The sequence below is a fragment of the Streptopelia decaocto genome (assembly GCF_964273445.1).
Source record: "Streptopelia decaocto genome assembly, chromosome: 5".
NCBI classification, from domain to species: domain Eukaryota; kingdom Metazoa; phylum Chordata; class Aves; order Columbiformes; family Columbidae; genus Streptopelia; species Streptopelia decaocto.
The window spans coordinates 59,830,932-59,850,109 of NC_138659.1; the positions used below are offsets into that span (position 1 = coordinate 59,830,932).

At 39.8% G+C, this 19,178-nt stretch overlaps 2 protein-coding genes across 5 annotated transcripts in view; one reads left to right on the forward strand and one right to left on the reverse strand.

Annotated features, from left to right (window-relative positions):
- Positions 1 to 5,232: 5,232 nt before the first annotated feature.
- Positions 5,233 to 9,140, forward strand: SFR1 (SWI5 dependent homologous recombination repair protein 1). 4 transcript variants are annotated; one of them, XM_082053777.1, is made up of 4 exons: positions 5,233 to 5,811; positions 6,820 to 6,945; positions 8,148 to 8,467; positions 8,693 to 9,140. In XM_082053777.1, exons 2-4 carry the CDS (start codon positions 6,885 to 6,887, stop codon positions 8,882 to 8,884), a joined length of 573 nt encoding a protein of 190 aa, XP_081909903.1. In that variant the 5' UTR covers positions 5,233 to 5,811; positions 6,820 to 6,884; the 3' UTR covers positions 8,885 to 9,140. The 4 variants fall into 4 exon arrangements, with proteins under 4 accessions (XP_081909903.1, XP_081909902.1, XP_081909901.1 ...); XM_082053776.1 differs by having other exon boundaries at positions 6,823 to 6,945; XM_082053775.1 differs by having other exon boundaries at positions 5,808 to 5,811; positions 8,081 to 8,467.
- A 1,769-nt stretch (positions 9,141 to 10,909) lies between these two features.
- Positions 10,910 to 19,178, reverse strand: part of CFAP43 (cilia and flagella associated protein 43) — a 45,889-nt gene continuing 37,620 nt past the window's right edge. The window contains exons 32-39 of the mRNA XM_082053055.1: positions 18,710 to 18,798; positions 18,105 to 18,312; positions 17,200 to 17,312; positions 16,240 to 16,396; positions 15,236 to 15,400; positions 13,184 to 13,264; positions 11,967 to 12,120; positions 10,910 to 11,338 (exon numbers count right to left, since the gene is read on the reverse strand). Of these exons, the coding sequence (XP_081909181.1) occupies positions 11,181 to 11,338; positions 11,967 to 12,120; positions 13,184 to 13,264; positions 15,236 to 15,400; positions 16,240 to 16,396; positions 17,200 to 17,312; positions 18,105 to 18,312; positions 18,710 to 18,798 (1,125 nt within the window). The 3' untranslated portion in view covers positions 10,910 to 11,180. The remainder of the gene's footprint in view (positions 11,339 to 11,966; positions 12,121 to 13,183; positions 13,265 to 15,235; positions 15,401 to 16,239; positions 16,397 to 17,199; positions 17,313 to 18,104; positions 18,313 to 18,709; positions 18,799 to 19,178) is intronic.

Genomic DNA, 19,178 nt, shown 5'->3' on the forward strand with positions numbered 1-19,178 from the left:
CAATTCCTTTGGAAATAATTGGAACAAGAGCATCATGGCTCACAAACACTGAAATACCCATTTTGAAATGAGCCATAACTGGCATAAATAGTGTATTTTACTCAGGAAACAAGAAGTCCAAAAACTTCACTGCACATTTTACTTGCTAAAGGAAATGGCACAAAAGACATTCTTGTTGCCTTCCCTATAGCTGAGTATTTTGAGAGAAGGGATGATATACAAGTATTTATTGAGTTCTCATTGTCTGTGAGTACCTTGTCTTTTGACTTTTAAAGAATTTGCTTCAGCTTTTATATTAAAAAGTGAGAGTTTTACACCTGTTCACAATTCTTGGAGAACTGCCTGCCTCACAATCCTGAGGCAGCTGTCCTTGGACATGTGATTTTGTTTGCACTAATAATACATAGATATATCCCCCATATCACAACAATTATGCAAACTTAAAACTTTATGTAAGTTACCTACTCTATGACAGGAAAACAGGAGAGAGCTTTAAGTCAGCTCCCACATACGCCTATTAACCTGTGAGCCTGGTTTGCGACATCAGCGTGGTCAGTGCCAGACAACGTTGACACGCAGCTATCTCAGCCCTCTAGACGTGACTTTATTGTCAGCAGTATCCAGAGATGGAAAACTCCCATGAACACCACATTCATATTTCATCTCAGGAAAGGCGCTCTAAATTTTTACTTTATAAGGCTTTCTCTAGCCTCAGGTAAATGACATAATTTGTTTCTTAATAACAGGCAGGAAGTGTATTTTTAAATCCTGCTTGCGAATGCTGCAGTTCAGTAGGGAAGGAGGTGCGCTCAGTAGAATGGTTATGTGTTCTACAACAAAACAATAACCAGTGATGCTGCTGAAGTGCTGATGGACACTATTTACTCATGTCTACATTCAGAGCAAATGTGAAACCCCCAGGAGTCCAGGGAGAAGGTAAGATATGCAGCTCCATCTGTGATTACCTGCCCACTGGATGACTTGTTTGGTACCTCAGTTTAATTCACCATGTCCACCCAAGGCCTACAGACTATGAGTAAATGCCCCCAGACTAGCTCGTCTGCACTAGCAAATAAACTGTGCCTGCTTCTCCAGCTTCACTAGTTTCAGCAGTACAGATAAATGTGAGCAACCCAAGAGTTACATGTGCACAGCATGAAATGAACTTTTGGATTCAGTATGTGAGAAAATGAAAAAAACTCTTCGAGTTCCACTACAATCCAAACACCTTTAACAAAAAAATATGCTCAGACCATCACAGATGTCAAGCTGTACCACAGACTAGTTTGGGCAAGAGCTTAGAATTAAAAGGCTTGAATTTTCTTAAAATAATGATCAATCAATTCTCCAGCAAAGACAAGAACACTGAAGGTCTGTTTATTGTTTCCTTTGTCTGGTACAGTCTCGTAAAGACTTAAACTGTAATTTTTGGCATGACTATGTCAGAGAAAATCCCACAAGCTGACACAAAAATAAGAGACAGCCTTATGCCATTCCCTTTTATTAGCACTGTGCCTCACCCTCTTGGTTAATCACACATGCAGCAGCAAGAACTAGAAGCCCATCTCAGCTGGCTCTTACATTATCTTTTGCAATGGCAAATCACAGTGCCTCTCAGCTACAATAAATTATGTCAGTATTTTGTTTTCAAGACAGGTACCTTGAAAATTGAAGTAAAAAATAATGGCTAGTCTAAGCAAGCCCCAGATGTAAAGCAGAAAAGGCAAAAAAAATTTACTTCTGCTTTAGCTCCATGATGGTGCCATTCTAGTGACTTCATTGTAAAATGGACACTTGCACCATTATGAGCACAGAATCTATCTCCCAAGGACAGGTTTTGTTGTAGCAAACTCGTTTTACTCCAGGAATCTTGTCTATAAAGCCCTTCCCTTGATATGTTTACATGGCTATAAGCAAGTCAGAACATATTTCTGAGGAGTGAATTGCAGCCAGCAAAAACACAGCCCTAGGCCCATGCTGAAGTGGGTAGGATTTAAAAATTTCTGCAGCAGTTAGTGGTTAGGCACATAAAAACACTCCACCCTCCTGCCTCAGGCAAAAGAGAATATGTAGACAGTGCAGAGTGTACTTCATGCGTCAAGATGCATCATTTGGCTCTAAACAAGATCAACAGATTTCGGAAAAATGAGAGAAGGGGGTGATGCATATGTGCCTTAAGACTTGTATGTTGACTAACATCTCAGTCACTCGTTAGCAATGGCTAGGGACAAAAGGCCTGGCTGTTGTGCCCAGCAAGCTGTTAAATAGAAGTTTTGTGGTGCTCCTGGCATTCTGGAAATGAATAACCCATAAAGGTCAAATGGAGTCTCTAAACCCAAAGTCAGTAACCTCTACTATTACTCTCCATTTTGGCTTTGCTACTACAGATGATGCCCATGGGGGAATAGAACATGTTCTTGTCCTGTCAGTGCTGATGTGTGAGCCCCAGTGCTATAAGATTAATGAAAGAGACAATATACAGATAATATCTTCCAATTGTGCAGACACACTGGTGTAAACTAAAAAAAAAATAAAATCTAATCACTGAAATGTCATCACAAAAACACACCAAAAAAAACAACCAGGAAGCACATTTTCCTTTTGGTTGTTTGGGGAAATATGTTTCTCTGAAGGGAAGCAATATGCTCAGCAAATAGAGCTCAGTAATTTTATTACCCAGTGCACAGTTTCTTACACATTTTTTAATTTTATTTTGCTTGCTCCAAGCTATTCTGATCATAAAAAGGAATTTAAAAAAATCAAACAATAGCATTATAGTGCTTAATAAAGCTTGTATTGCAATGAACTTGCTAGCTGTCTGCACATACCAGTGAGCTTAACTGAACTTTGTATGAGACACGCTCCACAGCGTGCCATAAACATGCCAGTATCAATAATACATGGATAATCTCTTTTCCTCAAGGGAAAAAGATGTGCACCTTTTCAGAGGAAGGTTTTAGTCTCACTGCTGTTTGCCATCATTATGTTGCAGGTAAAATAATATCCAGCACTATTGGGCTTCTGCAGTAAAGGTACTGGATAGTCACTGGATGGTGAATGATGACATTCTAGTTCCCACCTCTGTCAGGGGCCTCGTGCCAGATCTTGGACAAGTCATTTTTTTGCAATGCTACATGTAAGCACCAAGTAAACCAACAATTAAACATGGTAAACGTACCTAAACACTTCATACCTGAAACAGGATCTCTTCCTAGAGTGATTACCCATCAGTGATATTTCCTTTTCTCTATGTGTAGCACATTAAACTCATAAACACAATGTGCGGAACCATCTTTCTATGTCCACAGTCTCAAGCAGACTGTAATCCTCACTTAGGGTGGGGCACGTGGGCGTTGCTCTAATAAAGTAGCAAAAATAATGCACAGGATGACTTTTTCATGTGTTATGCTCCTGTAAAATCTTCCTGGAATCTCAGCTGGCAAATGATCTAAAATCTCAAACTTTCTGTTGTTCTTGTGCAACTCAACCGTTAACATGTCTGTACAACAGAGCGTGAGTAATTTAAAGCAGGGACCAACCTTGAGACAGAAGGAAATAGTTGTGAATCTGGAGACATGCCATCTCAAAGCTCCAGTGTATGTAAGATCCAACCCACTTGATAAATCTGCAGCAGAAGTTCTATTAGCACTTTTACTGTTGCACTCAGGAGTCCATTTTTAGTATATTAAAACAGTAAAATATTTATGACATTAACTGCAGGTATTAAAACAAACAAGCAAGCCAGCCTCAACAACCGTTGAGGTATTGTGTGAGTTTTTTCACTAGATGGGTATAATTGATCATACAATTTAGTCACAGGATCTAACTTCCCACATTTGCTACTGAGAATATTATTTCTGAAGCAATTTCGCCCATACATAGTCAACTCCTATGTAAGGAGTAACCTAGAGACCCTAAATTCTCAGATTTCCTAAAGTGACTTTAGACGGGCTTTGAATGCTTAGATACTTTTTACTGTAGGAGAGAAAAAGGTTGCTATAATCCTTGCAAAATTCTATTTGAAGTGAGTTAATCTATGTAGACTTATGGTCAAAAGCACAGCAGCTGCTAACACGTTATCACACCTACACTCAGTGCTTACTCACCTCTTAGCCCAAGAGTGTATCTTGTCTCAGTACAGACTGGAGTCACACAAGGCGAAGAGAAAATTGCGCATTCTCATCTGTCGTTGCAAGGAGGAACCAGACAAGAAAACTAACGTGTTTCTGCTGCACAAATCGAAGGTGTGATCAAGCAGGAGCATGCAGGTGCGTGTATTCCATGTGCAGCACTGAGCGCAGCTGCGAGGCCTCGGTGCGCAGGACGGAGCGGTTCACCGCGGACAGCACTGGAGGAACCACCGGCACATCACCCACATGCGGTGGGCTGGGAGTTGCCACCGGTACAGCTTCCACAGCTCATTTTCTCAGTCCTGACAGTTATATTGGAAAAGCATTTTGTACAACTCAACTCTGAGAAACATAAATCCACGTGGGGAAATCAGGTCTGCAACACAGAAGGGAAGTTTGCCAACAAAGACCTGAAAATCGTGCTTGATACCACAGCGCCTTTGAGTGCCAAGGCCCTCCCTAATCCTGCTCTAGCCTGTGTGACTGCAGCTATGGCTGAGGCTGCTCCTTGTCACCATCACAATCTATCTGCCATTTCTTCCAGTCAAGTTTCTTGATTTTCACTTCTTTTGTCTTCCCTCACAACCAAGACAACACTGTTCAGCCTGCACTTTTCCCAGTGTGCACCTTGGGTACAGTTTTTCCCCTTTTGTGAGGAGACAGTACCTGAGGTAGAGACACCTGGTGGCTTGAGGTGCAGAGCTGTGGTTCCCTTGGCTGTGCCAAAAGGCTGAGCCTGCCCTGCCACTCATGGTGGGGAGAGCCCCACGTCGAGGCTGGAGCCTCCTCCTCAGCATAGGCACCAAGATAGCAAAGCCCCCAGCCATAGGGTGACATGCTGGCCTAAGGGACACCCAACAGCAAAAGAAGCACGTACGAGGTTCTCAGAGACGCCCCGCACCCCGGACTCCACAAGCCCTGCTCTGTCCCACACCTTTGCGCCCGAGCCCGCACCGGCCGCCCACAGGAACAAGCTTCGCGGGCCCACCCACACCACAACGCATCCCCAGCGTTTCCTGCTGTGCGCAGGCGCAAATCAGCCTGCGCCGGCCGGGCACGCCGCGGCGCATGCGCACTACTGACGCGCCACTCGCCCCGCCCCTTTCCCCGGAAGCGGGAGATTGAAGCGCCGGGCCCGGCGGTCCCCGGAGGGGTTTGTCGACTCGGCCCCTTGTCCTGATCCCTGCGGGGAGCGGGCTCTGCTCCCCACGGCTCAGTGATACCGGGGCAGAGAGCTCCTCAGGGCTGCCGCGTTCCTTGACTCCCACCCTGGGTCCTGGCCCGGCTGGCTCCTAGGGGCGGGCCAGGCCTCGTTAGGGCCGGGGCCTCAGCCCCGTGAGAGGCCGCCCCTCGCTCCGCGGCTGCGGGCAGCCTTGGGCTGGGGCTGTGCTGCGGGGCTCTCCTGTGCTCCGTTTCTGGGGTGCTGAAGGGCTGTGCAGGGTGCGGCACCTCAGAAAGCTCCCCAGTCTGTGGCTCTGCTTCTGAGCTGCCCGCCCTTCTTGCTGCTTCTCTGGAGGGTGGAAAAGTGGGTAGGGGAAAATGATTACCGAGTGTTAATGGAGCCTTTAGCTGGTGGGAGGAGAGTGTTAAAGGAGTGAGTGCTGTGACGCAGTGTAGCTACAAGCAGGAAAACTGAGGTAGGGGACTGAGCATCAGGGACTTTACCCAAGTGCAAAATCAAGTAAGTACTGAAGTGCAAAATGGTCTTTTCCCCTTCTAGCCCAAGTTTTCCTTACTTGCTGGATAGAATTATTTTTCTATGTGATTGAAAATGTGAAGGATTGTTAGGCTGAGATCTTGGGGAAGGATTTTAAGAGTGCAGGGGAACTTTGTGAATGTGGTGCCAAAAAGAGACTTAAAAGTAACAGCATCATTGAACCACTGAAAAAAGTATTAGTTGTAGTCATCCTCATCTGAAGACAATTGGCATTAGAATGTAGAGAGTCACAGGATTTTTTTTTTTTTAAGTTGAGCAAGTCTGTTGAAGCTAGCTCTTAGGCTTCAAATTATTTTGCTGCTTACTAAGATTTGTTACATATTTGTGAGGTACTGCATACATGGGCATGATGTAGCTTTTTCTAGGCTCTTGTTTACATGAAGAAATAATAGTGGTAACTTGCATGATATTTAACAGGTGCTGTGAGTTTCCCATTTAAGTAATAGATTGCCAAAATACTCAATTAACTAGACATCCTTTACTAAAGTCTGTTTTTTTAGTAGACTACTCTGTTGAATTTTGAACAACTACAGGGAATATTGACTTGTGAAATAAATGAGGACCTGTGTCCTTTGGTCGAGAGCCAGGCAGACCAGGGTTCCTGGGTTAGTAAAGCTGTGGCATAGCAAGGCTTTGGTATGTTTAAATCTCTGAAGAGGAAGCCTCTTATACCAGTCTTGTGTTGCCTAAAGACTTGTTTGCAGGATTTTACTTTTAAGAGGCTTCTGTTTTGAAACTCCTAATTGCAATTTGCAGGTAAGCAGAGGTGTAGCTGACAGTTTTCCAGCTACATTTTGGTCATTAGCAGGTGGTTCACAAGTGCTACACTAAGTTAAACATTGCCAAATCAATTTGAGGTTGGTACATGCTGAGAGGTGTGACTTATTTTAATTGAGGCACTTTTCTGAGCAAACTGGGGATGCCTACTTTTAGTCTAAAATTCTGCTTGTATGAGTAATTACTTTTTTTAAGCAGCATCCCCAGAAGGATCAAATGAGAGAGATGGAGGAACCATTGTTTGATAAATTGACGTCTTTATGCAATACTCCAAAGGATTCTGGGACAACAGCTCCACAGGTGACTGGTTCTGGGAAACAGGTATGAAAAATTATTTGTTTTTCCAGTAATGTGACTCTTCATAGTAACAAAAATGCTTGTGAAATCATCAGGTAGTTGGAAGTTACTAAGATACTATTTGCTGGAAAGCTAAAAATAGGTAGCTTGTTGTCCAGGTACTTGGTATACTTTGCTCTGAATATGCAGATGTTTGTTGTAAATAAAAAGTGATGGAGCAATATACGCCAAATGCCATACTAAAAAATATAAATACTATGTAGTGTTTGTGGCAGTTTTTCTTGCTTTGTTTTTTCATCTGTCATCTTCAGTTTTCTCAAATCCTAGTTCTCTGGGTTGCTGTGTATGCAAAGGAACTTTTTGTGACTTCTGCTTGCACTGGAACAAAGTACACTGCTTTTGGTTTGTATATTCTCCGTCATGCTGAGCTCTGCTTTGGTGTCCATCCCAGCATGCAGGAGTTATGGTGATGCTGTCACATTTGGCATCTGGATCTATGCTGGGTAGGGCTAGTTGGCAAGTGTTCATTAAGTAATCCCTCTCTCCCATATTTTAGCTTATTTTCACAGGTAAAGATGTTAGACACGGGTTGTAAAACAAATTGGTAACTTCTTTTGAAGAAAAAAGATAACTTTTTAGTTGCTTATCAGTGAAGGATCTCAAAGCATGAACAAGTCAAAATTATATAGATAATTTCTAATACTCTCAAGTAGAATACAGAAGTTTTATACTAGTGGTGCTGATGTAGAAAGTGTATGTGTGGTGGGATGGAACAGAAAAAAAGAAGTCTCTTATTTCCATCAAACTAGAGGGGAAAATTGAACATGATGCAATAAAATCAGCCAAGTTGAAGTATGCATTATATCTTCTGCACAAAGACTAGACAAGTATGTTTGCCTCAGTGGAATACAGAATTTCCTCCTAGAAAATGTGGAGGTATGTCTTTCTATATCTTGCAGCTGTGTGTGCAAACACAGGTGAAAGGAAGAAGTTAACTTTGTTAGGGTTGTGAAAGCTACAGTGAGAATTGTGAAGTCTGGCTTTACAATGATCTTTACATATATGACATGTAAATAATAACCAGGGTAAACAGTTTTTTTAGAATTTGATCAAAAGATCAGATGTGATCTTTCTGGCATTTTTGTTTGGTTTTTTTCAGCCAATGAGTGCAGCTCTGAGGGAGCGATTAAGGAAAACAAGGCGTTCATTTAATGCTAATTTTACAGTGGCAAAACGGCTCAAAATAGACACTGAAGAAAAAGACTGTGCTGATGCTGACAAAGGGTGCCTGCCAAAGACAAGTACAGACTGTTCCAGATTACAAGATATTTCTGAAAACCTGGAAAGAAATTGCACTGGACATACATGTTTCAAAAGTCCCTTACAGGAAAATGATCTCTGTGGATCAGCAGAGAATTGTCCTGTGCTACAGGCTGATCATAGTCACCAACAGTCCCTGGGAGAGAAAATTAGGCTGGAGAAACGAGTGCAAGAGAAGGAAGAACTACTTCGAAGGCTCAAAATGGTTAAGATGTACCGATCTAAGGTGAGGTGAATCTCTGAAAAAAAAAATTTAAGTCGTTCTTTGAAGTAGAATTAATGCTGTATTCCTAATTTGTTGATTTAAGCAACAATACTGACTTTTTCTTGTGTGGCGTTTGCGTGTTATCTCAGTTTAAGGTGTTTTATAAAAATAGATCTGCAGTGTATCAAAACCCCCTACATTTCAGCAAATGACAATTTTTTTTTTTACTTTTTGTCCCAATTTCAGAACAACCTGTCTGAACTACAAGCTTTGATAGTGAAATGGAGAAGTAGTACCCAGCTGATGCTGTATGAACTACAGTCAGCCTTTTCTGCAGATGGCAAGAAAGTGAGCCTCACTCAGCTAATAGATACTTTTGGGTTAGAAGACCAATTATTGCACTACAACAGAGCAGAAGAAGATTTTGTAGATGCATAATCTGCAGGTGCAAAGCTTTCAATTACACACATGCATAAGCAGAGCTGATCAGACAGTGAACTTCATGCTTTGAGGTTAGGAGGTTTTCTCAGGAATTATTTGTAAAGCTATGTACTTAGATACAGCAGGCACTGTGAAAGGCATTGCTTAATGGAAAAGATAGAACTCAGGCTGTTTTGAAAAATCTGGCTTGATAACTTGATCAGTGATTTGTTATTTAATAAAAATAAAATTAAATCAAGTCATACTCTAACAAGTCAAATGCAGTTTGTTCTTTGACTAGTCTTTGTGTGGTTACTTGTCTTGAAATAATTAACTCAGTTGTTATTTCTGTTGATGTTGAGAGGGGGAAGAATTTAGTTCTTTGTTCATCAATATATCCCCAATTTACACACATCTTCCTGCTGCCAGTCAGCTAATGACAGCATTTTGCGAGTTAAGTGAAGATAACCAATTTTCATGTAGTTAATATTCTGAAACTTGCAATGAGTTGTCCTCAGTAGCTTTAATTATTACCGAGGGAAATGTGCCATAACCCACTCATGTTCAGATACTGGTCCAGACAGTTGTCTTCAGGAAAGGCAAGAAAATTGCAACGAACATCTGTTTACTACTTCATGTGTGAGTCAAGGTGTTTGCTCTCTTCAAATAAATAAGAAAAACAAAGCCTTTTTTAAGGGGAGTGCTTCAACTACAGCATCATAAAGCTGAATAGAACTTCAGCATTTCATTTATCCTGCAATAAATGTTGTATCTTTAAAATGTTGTTTTTATCTTAACTTGCTTATTTTCTCATCATGGCCTATGCATATAATGTGGGGACTTCTGCTTTTATTCTCCTCAAAATCATTGCTCATAAAGTGTAACAATATACAAATCTTAACTACTCTACAACTCACACTGCTATGAATATTATCTTATATGCAATCACATTCCTCATTGGTTGTAACCTGTTTTGTTTACAGGTGCCATTTCCTTAATAAGGGAGTAATTTCTTACATATCTCAAGGGAAAAGAAATCTAAGATCATACAGACCCTTTTAACATCAACAGGGCTCATTAGACTTAAATCTGTACCCACAGCTTGCTCTTAAGAATACTGAATGTTGCTGTCCACAATGAATTAATGAAGAACAGCCTTCATTGCAAATCACTTTTTGAGATTTAAGATATTATTTCTTCCGCCTCTTTACATTAATAAAAAAAGATAATGGTGAAAGGGGTGGTTTTCTTCACTGAGATCCCCAGCAAATTTGGAATGCTGCTAGTTCTAGGGAAGTTTAAGCAGGAAAAAAAATCCTGCAAGAAGAATGGGGATGTAATTAGAATCCTTACAGGCCTCAGTTAGAGACAATAAAACAAAAATTGAGGTAATCATAAGAGAAGTAGTTTTCCTTACAAGTGTAGAATTTTGTTAAACTAATGTATCAAAGCTATTAATGCTCTTACAAGGGCATGAGTTTAGATTTTATGTGAATTTATGAAAGGAGAAGAATTAACACACACCATTGAAGACAGAAATAAAAATCATTTAGAATGCATGAGGAAGTAGATCCTACTCCAGCAGCAGTTAATGTTATCAAGGGTTCTTTATCTATCTTTCTAAGCTGTCTTGGAGAGATCTGGCAGGAGACCAGACTTCCTATCAATGTGAAGGGCTGGGAGATAGCAGCAAGTATTTCAGGAGACCAGATGTTTCAAAGCTGGTTTTCCTGTAGTTCTGCCAGTGGCATCAGCCACAGCTACTGGTGGCTGTGGGTAATTATGCCATCCTGAGCAGCAGCAGCTTTCAAGACAGGGCCAGGTACCACACATGGTCATGCATGAGCATACCTTCATCTTGTCAGCAGCCTACAGCTGTGCCTTTGCAGGTGTAAATATATTGTAAAAAGCAAAATGAAGTCAAAACCACAGACATTAATTTAGCAGTTGTAAATTCATGGATTTCTAGCAGCACTTCACCTTCAAAATGTTCTACAATTGCATATTGCAGACTAAGGATATACAAATACACCTGTTCTTCTCTCAGTCTACAATTTCTTGTACCCTTTGTTTTCTGTAATGAGCTATATGGTTCATATAATCAAAACAGCAGAAACATATCTCATGAACTGAAATATAATGGGGATAAGACTAGGTATAAAATATACAATATAGACAAACATGCATCTTTCAAACTGAAGTTATCTTTAAAGAAATTACAGAAGAAATCATTTGTGGAAAGAAAAGTTCAGGAAGAAAAGCTCTTTTTCTTTGAGAAGACCATGGTATTACAAATCTACCTGAAGTCTGATTTTTAAAGATCAGGGAATGTTCTCAATCTCAGTCTTTGAGCTTCTGCCTGAAGTATTTTGAACTCTTCTTCCTGTTTCTGTATAATACCACGTAGGTGTTTCTCCTTCAAAATCTCTTGGTGACGCTGCTTTGCCATCTTTTCAGAAACATGCTTTGTGTCTGCATAAAACAAAATAAAAGGGTTAGCCTGTACCTGTAGGGGATGCATAGTCTATATCAGACCTGTCCTGAGGTTATTGCAAGTTCTCTACAGAATAGGCAGGTGTTTTTAAAAAGGCTCACAGCTGTGTTTAAGAGTCTTTATAGTATTGAATAAAGAAAAAAAAAATATATCAAAAAGGCACTGGGCATGCTTTCTTTTATTTCTAGCAAGTACCCACTGTTTTGAAAATCTGTAACTCTTTTACTAGTGGAAACATCTCTACAGTTTACCCAACAGTGAATACCCTTTTCCACTTCATGTTACTTTGTTCATTTGAATGCGTGGAAAGAAGTTGAACAGTTCTGTGAATGAAAACATGCTGCCTAATGAAGATATTAATGACTCTAATAGTAGTTTCAGCAATTTAGTCAATTAATTTTGGTTACAAGAGCAACAATTTCTAGGTATGCTCTTACATAAATGATGTTAAATTGCTGTGGTAGAAAGGGCAGCGCTAATTGTGCGCATACAGTAATGAACAGGCGCTCCTTGCCCCATAGCTGATGGAGAACTGGAACTTCAGGCCTTGCAGATATTTTCTGAGTGTTTTTTACTTGTGACTTAAAGTGCATTACTGTGACTCACTGGCTGCCTTAAAGATCCACCTCCTTTCTGAAACAGAGACAAGCATTTCTTTCAGCTCCAGGCTGAGCTTGTAGTTTTCTTGTTCTTTTAAACGGATGCATTTCTCCAGCTCTTTCATTCTTTTCTGACGTTTCTTCACCTTCTTCTTGTGCAGCTGTCCGTTTCCAAATGAATAAAGCAAACATGTGAGTTTATACAAAAGCTGTTCAGACAAACTTTTGATGGAAACCTATAATCTTAAGCGCTGCATGGTAGCTCAATAAGCTTTTATGTATTTTGATGTGACTAGTAGCACATTCTAGCTTTACTTCATATAGTGTCTTTCACACACACTGTATTTCAGTTTGCTTTAGGGAATTCTAATATAGGTAGACAAGAAACAAAGGGAGAGAGATATATTAAAGATAAAATTTGAAAAGCAAAGGGAAGAAAGAAAGTCAATGAAATCAGTGAGTTGAGAATTCTCTCTTGTTCGCCATGAGCTGCTGAAGGAAGGCTGGTTGTGCTGAAGCTGTTGGACTGTAAGAGGACAAGGTAAATGTTAAAGCTTGAAGAGGAAGAGGAGGCTGATGCCAGATAGAAAGACCTGGAGAAAACCCAGTGGAATCACTTAAAAGCAAGGATGATAATAACTTTAATGTTGAAACAGATGACAGAGGCAGCAAATCATATTGTTGTGTCTGTGTTATTTTGAATATAGGGGAGGAGTGTTATTATGAACAGGCTGGTTCTCCTGGAGAGAAATATTAAGCAGTGAGGACTGGAAGAATCCTTCATTAGAAATGGAAGAGTGACTTCTATAGGCGATGCTGCGCAAGAAGTGATAACCAGATCTGCATTCAGGTGTCTAGGAAGGAAAGCATTTGATTCCAGTAACAGAGCAAATAGATTTCTCTCCATAGGGTTGACCTATGCAGCAATATATATGATATATGTATGATGACCACCTCCAAAGACTTCAGAGAACCACTGCTGTAGACAGTTCTGCACAGGTTGAAGAAACTATTAAAAGTCAGATGAATAAATACATGGATATATAGATCCATCCACAAGTGCTGTTATGGCTACGCTCCAACAGGCCCTGGGGTAGCTGAAGAGTTAGCACGCCTATGTCAGGTGCAGTTATTCCTTACAAACACCTCTTGCTAATGAAAGAGAGGAGTTGCATTTAAACTAAGGATGTGCCTTTCAAATGTAGGGGTTCACTTAGGTTTTACCTGATCCATGATGTCAAGAGTCTGCTCCATCACTGAAATGTGGTGGGCGATGCGGCTATTGTAGTTCAACACAGTTAGGAACTGAAGAATTGAAACCAGAAAGAAACCATCTTATTAATTCTGTTTGTTCTCAGCAATTCCACGCTTCTGTAAATACGATCATACTATGTAAAACTCAGAAAACTAGAATTCTGCACAGTGGAAAGGCTTACTACTGATCATAAATGGACATTGTAAAGATCTTCTTGGATGCTGTGTGAATACTAGACTGTACAGCTGTTAAAAATAATGTTATCTGTTATGTGTTAATGGAAAAAAAGACTAAGCAAATTTGTTGTGAGGTTGTAAAAAAACCCAAGCTATACTTTTCCTTTTAAGGTAGTCTAAACTAACACAGCTGGAGGCCAAAGAATTATAGAGTCTGTCTTTAGGCCACAGAAGAAAGCAATTATTTTCTGTCAAGTGGCTTCTGGGTAATTCTTACTTCTTTTATTGTTCTGATATCTGCATACTAATTCAGGTTTCAGATAATTTATTAAAGATATTTTTCTTGGGCTCACTGCAACTAAAATATCTCTTTATCAAATAAAAAATGGTAAAACAGGCTGTATTACCCATAATGGGCAGTAGACAGGTTTCTGTAGACTCGTCTTTCCAGAGTATTGTCCCATCAAAGTGAAAGCTAAAATTTTGTGGACAGCTCTAGTTAGAAGAGGAGAAACAGGAAAGAGCCAGCAGGCTCCTTGCCTACAGCACCAAACAGCTTTCACTTACTACTTCACTAACAGCCCTCGTTCCAGGTGTTCTCAGGTCTTTGCCCACATGCATTCATCTAAGCCATCTTTCTTTCTGTTCCTATTGTTGGGGTCTCAGTTGCCTTGTCTCTCCTACTAACCCCACATTTCTACTCAAAAAGTGAAGGCAAGCCCCTCAGAATATTCAAATTCTGATTAAACTGGTATATGACTTTGCTATTGGCAAGTCTAACTCTCTGAAGGGCAACAGTTCTGCTCATCAGATTAAATGAAGTTTAAGAACTAACATTTAACAGCAACACTGGTGATAAGTTTGCTAGAAGAACTTTTCAGTGTGTTGCACATCACCTCTTTGGAAAGCTGTTTTGTGGGTGCTAGTTACAGAAGTCCCTTGGCTGTGATGCAGCAATGAACAAATAGTTTGGAGAGCAGCAAAACAAATGAAGCCTAAGCAAAACATGTGTTTTGGATTTTCTTTTGATATTTTGATTGAATTGCAATATCTTTACTTGCTTTCCAACATTCTTCATTTCCTTGGTGCTTCCCCACACTGCAATATCTCTAGCCTACCCATCCTTCAACATCCCTTACTCCAAACCTTTATGCCACTCATCCCATCACCACAAAACCATCAGCTTTTCTTGCAGTCCTCTACATGCTATACAGCAATACCCTCAGGCTTCCCCTACAACCTCTCTTCTTCCTCCTCTCTTGTCTCACTGGTACCCTGGGCTCTCCCACAACCTTTACTTGTCTTCTCTGCTTTGCCAGCTGGGCTTGTTCAAAGCTCTGTGGGTGCTGACTTGCAGGCCAGCTGCTGCCTCTTGCCTGCAAACAATTCCCTGTCCTTCTGCTGCTGGGCCAACAAATGGCAGTGAGCGGGGCTCGGTGAGGCTCCTGTAGGAATGCTCCATCTTTGTATACTGAGCAAAAGTTACAGTATTTCTGTGAGATAGCAGATGGAGGCACCTCAGGCCTTTCACTTAAAAGGAAGTTATGGTGCTTTATTTACTAGATCTCTTCCTTGTGGCTGCAAAATCCTGATTCCTTACCCCCAGTGCCAATTTTGAAACACTAAGAGTTAAGGCTAATTATGGTTTTGTTTCCACCCGAACATTCCAAACAAATTCACTGATCAATCTCAACAGTAAAACTTCCCTTTGAAAGCTGAATTGTTGACCTATTAGGCATCAGGTTTCTTCATAGTAGTAAGAGCCTTAGGAGTTATAAACAGTCTTACAGGTATGGGCAGTAAAATTTTCTGTGATCGAAATATAAATTGGAGAAAGTCACTCACCAGCTGGCGGTCTTTTGTAATAGATAGTGTTACGATATCCTGAGCCTTCTGCTTCAGATCTTCTATCTGCATTCTCATTTTCTTGTGTTCCCATTCCAGTTTAAATATCCCTTTCGAGAAGTCTTTATATTCCACCATGCTAGCAATTTTTTTTTCTCCTTGATACTGAAAAAGTAGATTAATCTTCATTAACACACTTTACAGATTATGGAATAATTATTTGCAACCAGATGAGCAAGCTTCCAAAGTTACATTTTTAGTAAGGAAAACATGCTATATGTCTCTTTCCAGACTTTGCTCCAGATGTTTATCTTTTGTGGAATTTTGTTCCCTTTAATGCTCAGTGTCACAGCCTTGAGTCATAGAAGGAGATGAAGAAAATTACGAGTAACCTCTCTCTCCATCTTTCTGTCTTTATAAGAATGCAAAGGCATTTTAACTCTACAGAATTTAAACTTACTCTGTATAAGTCATTCTGCAGCTGTTGCTGAAGGCTTTGTGCAGCAGCAGTAACAAGCAATCTTTGTACAGCTAGAATGCCTACGAAAAGAACTTTTAATAAGAATATGAAGAACTGTTTTAAGTAGGATCACCAATTTCACCTTACATAAAAAGTGTATTAGTTTTTTAAATCTTAATATAAGTTACTGTTCAAGTGCTTCTTAACTATAAGTAAGTTTGCCTTCAGGGAATTTTTGGAATGGTGCCCAGGATATTAGCATTTTCTATTTCCAGTGTGTATGTAAGTGATGGTGTGTCTAAAAACTGTTGCCATTTTATTGATCTGAATTGCATTGATCAAACATCAAGAATGCACTCTGAATTGCAATCTTTGCATCACGATAAGAGACATTACAGAATTCTTAGTTTCTAGATTACAATTGAGCCTACTGATGTGTAGTAATGAATTGAAACTAGATGTCAAACTGGAGAAAAAACAGAGCCCCTGAAGGACAATACATGTGTGTAAAAAGCTTACATTTTCTTCAGATAATGTAAATTACCATGATAGCGCAATTCAGTTCTTCAACAACGCTCCTCTTAATGAGAATGGCATCACTGTACTCTGGGATCTCAGTACTTTCCAGTTCCACCTGTCCTTGTTTTAGCAAAAACTGGATAATCAAATTCAACTGAAATTTCATCTTCTCCTCCTGCAGCCTAAAATGGCAGAAAACAACAAAAAATATTTAGTGATTTCAACAGGATTATATGAATCCTTCCATGATTCTGAAAATGTTTTTATTTATCACTGGTAAGTAGTATATTCACGTCGGCGTTACTCTTTGACAGCCTGTCTCCTATGTGCACACAAAGTGGCTACAGAATTTGCAACTTATTTCCATACATGAAGTTTTCAGCCACTGGGTTCAGTTTAACACACTGTAGCAGATGCTCTGAGACAAAGTATCCTTGCTGAAGAGAAATCTTGGTAAATGAAAAGCAAATGGAGAAGACTGCCAGCCAACACCCCTTTTCTTGTTCAGTTTATTCTAGGGTTTGCTCCTGGATGGCAATGAATGTGAAAATTATATAATGTACATGAAAAAATGAAATATTGCAGGTCCAAGCAGCTCAGTGAAATCAGGTGTCAGGTGACCATGCAGCACATTGCAATTAGGACTGATCACTCTATCTTAGGCCTACAAAAGCCAAATTTAACTGAGCAAGCTAGTGCAAGTATGGCCTCAAAGGCTTTGGGATATTCACTGTATGATGTAGCTTATGGGGCAGTCAGTTTGAATTGAACTGATGTTGTTACTTAAGATGGTAGATTAAGAGCTGCTTTTGCCTGCACACATGCTGCAATAACACCTCATTTCAACAATCCCATAGGTCTCTTTGATGAATCCTAGATAAAAGAGTGTTGGAGAACATAGCTGTGTAATTCTGTATGTAACTTCGGGTCCTGGGTTGGTGAAGTATTAAAATGTAGCTGAACATAAGAAAAGAAACAAAATTACCACGTGAGTTCTTCGAAAATGTCTTCTATTTCTGACTCAATCCTCTCATTGTCATCCATTCTTCTCCGGAGAAAGCCCTGCATCTCTGTCAGTGTTAGAGCCTTCCATTTCACCTAAGCAAGCAACATCGTGACATTCTGAACTTTTTCAACTTCACCAGTATGTCAGGACAAGCATCTTCAAGAACCGAGAAGACAAGTTCTTAAGAAGACATATGTCTGCAAAAATATGCAGCTTGGTATTTTGAAAATCCCAGTAGAGCACATTAGATGTAGAAGTTACAATCCTTACTCTCTGCTCAGAAATTTATTAATTTATGCATAGTTTATTCACATGAAGGGAAATAATATTTCCTTCTCTCTAGGTCAAAGGTCACATATCCCTGTCTCTGGATGATTCAGATTTACACCTTCATGCTTTTAAACTGAACAAATCTCTTGCTAGGACTTTCCAGCAACAGCCTTTGTCAAGAACTGCTCTTGATGGTCTAGAAAATTATAAGAATGCTTTGGTGCAAAGGTAGAATTCTAATGGGTGAGAATTACTCCAACAGATCATGGAAATCGAATACCTTAATAGTTTTTTGGTATGGATAGAGAAAAGGAAAATAATCCTTTTTTTTTTTTTTAAATGAAACTGTGTCAAGGTCACAATCATTCTGATCAAATCCACCCACATTCATATGCTATTTTTTCCTCTGAAGGAAAACTAGACCTGGTTGCTATTGATAACTTTTCTATTATTCTGAATTGAATGTGTTAAGAAACAACCTTCAAACTTAAGTGCAGCTTATGTATGCTGCATTGTCAGCTCACCACTAGCTTGACCCTAAGCTTGAACTCCACAGAAGTTTAAGACCTGAAAATATCAAGAAGTATACTGGCAAAATAAAGAATTTTACATACCAGCTCCTCACTCTCCATTTTATTTCGTCTAGCTAGACAAAAATTTTCCCATATAGATGGGTCTAAGCCATTAGGCATGTGCTCAGGGCTATCCAGTTCATCCATGGCTTTCATTAAAGTGGTAAGTCTATCTTTGTAATCTTCAGCTGATTTTGAACAATCCCTGTATGGGTTAGCACTGTCAAGGAGCATTCGTGTCCTTGGGATCCTAGTGCACATACATAGTACAAACAGTATTTCTTTTTTATTTTTTCTTGCACAAGAGAAGCTCACAAACAACTAAGAACATTTCATACACTCAGCCTCTTACAAAGAGCAAATAGGTAAGACTGCATCTTACACAAAACAAGAAAATATGTTTTTGAGACCGGATGTTTAGTTAGATTGCATTTAAAATAGATAGTGTAGGATGAAAAAGGAAATGTAAGTAGTCAAAATAGCAGTTGTTAGTATGATAGGAAATCAACCATTGTTAACTAAAAAAAAAAAAAAAAGCAGTCTACTAATTATAAAAATAATTTAGACTACTGAAATAAATAGCATTTTCATTCTTGACACACAAGCAATATTACTATTTAAAGAGATGGAATCAGGAGGGATCTTACTTTGGTCGATGTCTGTAAAGCTGGTAAAGTTCATCAAGGAGACTGGCAGGTACATCAGCAAACTCCTTAGCAAAACCATATTCCACATTCTAGGAGGGAAACAGAAGATTTCCTTGTTACCACAATGTTATTTTTAAAAAAGCATCAACCTGCCCATGTCTTAGAAATACAGAATATGGTGTTTTTCCAACTGCTCCCAAGCATCACAGCAATCTGGACTATTTCATAAATTCTTCTATGCGCATACTCTCCTTTACTGCTTCATCTCAGTGATCAGAACTCAGAACTCTTCCCATGCTTACAGTGAAGTATTTTCTTCTTATTATCAAGTAAAGCCTTTGACACAGTCTCCCACAGCATCCTCACAGCTAAGTTGAGGAGGTGTGGTCTAGACAATAGAGTAGTGAGGTGGGTTGCAAACTGGCTTAAGGAGAGAAGCCAGAGAGTGATAGTCAATGGTGCAGAGTCT

Coding starts and splice junctions, on each gene's coding strand:
- SFR1 (XM_082053775.1), top strand. CDS start 6,841: ATGAGAGAGATGGAGGAACCATTGTTTGATAAATTGACGTCTTTATGC. Junction 6,946..8,080: donor TGACTGGTTCTGGGAAACAG/GTATGAAAAATT, acceptor GGTTTTTTTCAG/CCAATGAGTGCAGCTCTGAG. Junction 8,468..8,692: donor TTAAGATGTACCGATCTAAG/GTGAGGTGAATC, acceptor TCCCAATTTCAG/AACAACCTGTCTGAACTACA.